Source organism: Nematolebias whitei, chromosome 9, assembly GCF_014905685.2.
Source record: "Nematolebias whitei isolate Nwh7 chromosome 9, NemWhi1, whole genome shotgun sequence".
In the NCBI taxonomy this organism is placed as follows: Eukaryota; Metazoa; Chordata; class Actinopteri; order Cyprinodontiformes; family Rivulidae; genus Nematolebias; species Nematolebias whitei.
Genome location: NC_056506.1, coordinates 4,290,313 through 4,295,538, shown reverse-complemented (window position 1 = coordinate 4,295,538; position 5,226 = coordinate 4,290,313). Strand labels below are relative to the sequence as shown.

The 5,226-nt window shown below is 40.1% G+C and overlaps 1 protein-coding gene across 1 annotated transcript in view; it reads right to left on the bottom strand.

Moving 5' to 3' along the window:
* Window positions 1-3,842, bottom strand: part of cnpy1 (canopy FGF signaling regulator 1) — a 179,017-nt gene extending 175,175 nt beyond the window's left edge. The window contains exon 1 of the mRNA XM_037682058.1: window positions 3,737-3,842. Within this exon, the coding sequence (XP_037537986.1) occupies window positions 3,737-3,830 (94 nt within the window). The 5' untranslated portion in view covers window positions 3,831-3,842. The remainder of the gene's footprint in view (window positions 1-3,736) is intronic.
* Window positions 3,843-5,226: the final 1,384 nt, after the last annotated feature.

The following is a 5,226-nucleotide window of genomic DNA, read 5'->3' as shown; positions in this document are numbered from 1 at the left end:
CCATTGTTAGGATGATGGTCCTTCTTGAGCATGTGATCAGCTGGTTTTGGTTGTCAGCAGCAAACTGGTTGATCCACTCTGAGAAGGTGCTATTTAAGAGACTGAGCTGAATACAGCACCTCAGACTGAGGAAGTCTCTTGGATGAGAGACGAAACGTTTCTAGATTTTTTTGCTTTGTTTTGTTTTTTGGTTGTTTTTTTTTTATGTCCAGAGGACCAGATTGAACTTTTTTGGATCTTGTGTCATAAGCTCTCAGAAATTGGTTTCTCAGAACACACCATTGGTTGGTTCTCTAACTATCTTTCAGACCGGAGGCAATGTGTTCAACATAATGGTACTTCCTCCAGTTATTTAACAGTCAACAATGGTGTACCACAAGGCTCAGTCTTAGGACCCACCCTCTTTACAATCTACATACATAATGTAGGTAAAAACATCCCTAATGCATCCATACATTTTTATGCTGATGACACAGTTGTTTATTGTCGAGCTAAAACTGTTGCTAAGGCTTTCCAGCTTTTGAAATCTGCATTCAACATCATCCAGACAGATTTGTTCCGCCTCAAACTTGTCCTAAATGCCGACAAAACCAAAGGGATGCTTTTTTCAAATAGGAAGTTGGTCCCAGCAGTTCTTCCTCTGATCTCATCCTCAAATCGTGTCCTCATTGAGTTTATTGATTCCTTTAAATATTTGGGTATCTTGGTCGACTCACATCTCTCTTTTAAGCTCCATGTGGAAAACTTGGTAAAGAAACTGAAAGTTAAACTGGGTTTCTTTTTCAGAAACAGACCTGTCTTAACTCTGAATGCTAGAAAACGCCTTGTATCTGTGACTTTCCTTCCCTCAATTGATTACGGTGACATTATTTACATGAACGCTCCTACAAGAACCCTGCAGATGTTGGATGCTGTCTATCATGGTGCACTAAGATTCATAACTGCATGTGATTATCATACCCACCACTGCACCCAGTATTCACTGGTTAACTGGACATCATTAACTTCACACAGACTCTCTCACTGGTACATTTTCATCTTTAAATCACTTCCTGGTCTGCTGCCTTCATACATCTCCTCCTACATGTCTCTGCATGAGTGCAGCTACGGAGTGCGCTCTCAGGACATTATTACCTGCAGTGTTCCCTCAATGAGGACTGAACTAACTGGCAAAAGGGCCTTCTCCTATTCCGCTCCTGTTTCCTGGAACATCTTACAAAAAGATTTGAAGCTCTCGACCTTTGACCTCTCTAAGTGTCTTTAAGAATCTGTTGGACTCCTGGCAGGGTCCAATGCAGACATGTTCCTGTTTTTAGTTTTCTACATTCGCCTTAGAATCTAGCTGTTTTTTGTTTTTTTTGTTACCTTTTCCTTTTAGCCATCCTATTTGTAAAAAAAAAAAAAAAAAAAAAAAAACCTGCAGTATGACTTTTTATAATTGTTTATTGTTGTTGCTGTTGTCCATTGTTGTCATCTTTCTTTGTTGAAATCAGGTCTCTCTTGTAAATGAGTCCTCGAGGCTCAATGGGATTTACCTGTAGAAATAAAGGTTGAATGAATTTGATGTGTGAAGGCATGAATAAGAATGTGTTTTGTAATTAATTTCAAGAGCAGATCATGATGAAATAACGCCATTAGAAGGGGTAATTACGATGATAAACTTAATTTTTTACATTGTTTTCTATGAAATAACAATTTTTTTACAGCTGGGCCATGACGAGAGACCAGAAGATTTTGATAAATACATGTAATGAGGTTTTAAAATATAGATTTTCCAGGGGGTGAACTCATGACATTTTTCAATCTAAATTGGGATTAAATTGAAGGGTGGTGGAATGGGTGAATAGATTTGTTGGTTAATTGGGAATGTTTTTATATTAGACCACCAGGGGGAGTTGGGAGGTTCTGTTGTTTACATACAATATGCACGTTAAAACATGTTAAATGTTTAAATTAGATTTTATTCACACAAACACATTTTCTGCTGTGACAGGCTAAACATACCGGCAGCGCTCTGTGCAAATAAAATGGGTACTGCATGATTGAAGGGCACAGAGTTTTTTCCTTTTCTTTTTCTGATGGACAAAATGGACCAGGCCTGCCCTTAAAGTCAAAAAGAGAAGTTCAGGTTCTACAAACTGATGAACATCTATTAGATAAGAACACGTTCTTGCATTAGGACGCCTCCTGCAATTATTAAATCATATTTAGAGCACTGACTTAGACAAATGTTAGAAATTTCCATTATGTCATATTCACCACACCAGGGGGATGCTGAAGTCCTAGGCAGATGTCCAGGGCTGGGTCAGGCGACCTGAGGCTGGCAGGTCACACGCTATAGCCTGTAGGCATCTCCCGCCAACATATAAGGAGTAGTTTACATTCACCCAGAGGAAAAATGATTAATTTCTTGCATATCCAGCGGTATTGAACTCAGAGTTTATTCAAGGGAACCCTTTTAGGGTCCCTCGACCAAGGGGAGTTGTTGGATATTTTTATCTAGATTGGTCCTATGGTTTTGATCTGCTCAGAGATGGGATTATAATGAAATTATGACACAGTTCTGAATGGGTTAATCTGGGCCAGCAACTATAAAAAGAGTCTCCCTGGGATTCAATATCCGTCAAGGAATATAGTTTAATCTGCTTGCCACATCACGTAGAAAGGCTTTTTGAAGCACTGTCTCATATTTCCATATGCATTAGAACCACATAAGATCCATTGAGATCACACTTAGTCATGCCCCCTCATACACTGACAGGTTGATCTCCCCTTCTGCGAAGGAGGAGTCTAGGACCCTATAAATGAGTAATGACACGGGACTTCGGGGCTCTTCTGGGTTTGTGAACGCATCACAGACCGGAGAGACCAGCGCTATAAACTGTAACTTTTTCCTGCCTTGATTTTAATACAATTGGTAAAACTTAATTGACGTTTCCTTGATTTATTGATATTGTGAGTTGTCACTTCTGAGGGAGATTTGAGCCAGGGGAAGAGACGTGGGCTGGAGGCGGGTCCAGGGTGCAAGAGGGGGCCTCTGGGTGGCCGGTGACCCGAAGCCAGCCCTGGTCCTAACGCAACAGTATGAATTGCATAACTTGTGGCCTCAACAGTTATGACATATGTTCATACCTTAGAGCAATAAGCAAGGAAGGACAGATAACCTGTTCACTCATCATGGGAAAAGCGAGCGTTATGCCCATTAAACAAATGACCAGCCCATGGCTCGAACTGTCGTCAGCTGTGAATGAAGACGTTTTGACTACTAAAGTGAATTTATTAAGGAAAAGTTAGACTGAGACACACCTTTGATAATGTCGAGCAAACAAATTATTGTTTTTAATTATTAATCTTGTTAAATTCCTCCCGTGGACGCTCCTGCGGCTGCCATTTGGCAGCCAAACAATTTTTGGCACAACACCGGCCCACATTTCCCGGTTGTCAGTGGTGACGCATATCAAATATGACGCATCAGCAGTGACGCATAATAGATGTGACCTTTACGGCAAAGCAACTTTTTTTTCTTCAATTTATTACACATTTTTGGACTGATGCAACTTCTACAACAGTGCGACTTGTACGGATAGTACAGTGTTTTGTTTCTCCAACCTGTTGCCCAAGAACCCTGGCCACCCCTTTGACCCTGCCCCTGAGCAATGATGCAATCATTTCACCGTTTACATCTTCAGCAGCAGTTCTTACCTGAACCAGGTGAGTGAGTGTGCGCAGGTCTTACCTGAACAATACAACACCATATCTCTCTTGCTCTGGCTGCTGTTGATGAAGGCAGAAAGCAGTATTACAGTCATCTGAATGATCCATGACACCATGATGACACCCTGACAAGACCGTAAAAACACACATCAGTTATACATCTAACAGTCTGATCATTGACTCTGAAAGGAGTACAAGAAAGCTGAAATTATCAACAGCAACAAAAAGTAGTGGAAAGTAGATGAAAAGGCTTCAGAAAAATGATAAAAGTATAGCATGCTGAAACTGGGGGCTGGAAATCTGAAAGAAATATAAAAATTTTAAATTAGCTGAAAAAAGCTTAAACGCAAAACAAAAATGAAATTTAAAAAAAAAGCTTGAGCATAAAATTGCTAAAATGATCAGCTTAGTTAAAAGCAGCTGGAAAAAAAAACACAATGCTACAATTAGCAGAAAGACTGAAAGAGCAAAATACCATACCATACCACTTTATCTATAAAGCACATAAAACAGCAGTAAGGCCAACCAAAGTGCTGAATAAATGAAAAAATAAATAATAAAGTATACAATATAAAAATAAACAAATAAAATAAATGAAATGGGCAGAAAGAAGCTAAGATAAAGTGCACATGAAAACGTTGGTTATGTACTGTAACCCCAGATTGTATGAGTATAAGTGTAGCCCTTAAAGGTCGTTTTCACACCAGATAGTCCGGTAGACTCGGTTCGGTTCGGGACCAATATTCATGACCTTTTGTTACATTTGAGCTGGTGAGTTTGCATTCACACTGCACTGTGCAGTCGAGCCAACCTGTTGAACCAACCTATTCCCCCGCTCACCTGAGGGGGTGCTGCACCAAGAACTACTGAAAGAAACAACACAAAAACCTCTGAAGACACGTCTTCTTCTTCTTCTGTAAATAAAAATAAAAATGAAGTGGCATCAAGTTTTAGCAGTTTTAGGAGTTATATTTTGTCATTTTTCAAAAATGGACTTAGCATGAGCAGAAGATGAGACAGAAGACCACAGAGAATATTGTTTTTCACACAAGGCAGCTGACGGCTCAATATAAGGTCAGAGAAATGTGTGTTTGTTTACCCTGCGGAGCGGGGCCCGGTCTGTTTACATTCACACTGTAGAACCGCGCTGGAGTTCGCTTCTACCAGACCGAGACCTAGGTTTTAGCCCGGGCCAGAGTTCGCCTTTTTGTTCCGTGACAGAGTTCGATGGCGCGCACACATAATTACGCATTGCGTAATTATGTGTGCCATGCACAGATGCATGTTGTGTAACTATACGTTCTGAATGCATGAACGCCCTGGAAAAAATTCAACAGGAAGGGAAAATATGCTGAAAAGAGCCATGAACCAACCGGTTATGGCTGAACAATAAGAACAGATTAGTAATAACAGGAGAGCTGATTACTAATCAAATGAACAGATTGGCAACAATAGTCGTGAAGTGATTAGTGACAATAGAACCAAAATAACAATCACAACTTGTGACTGATA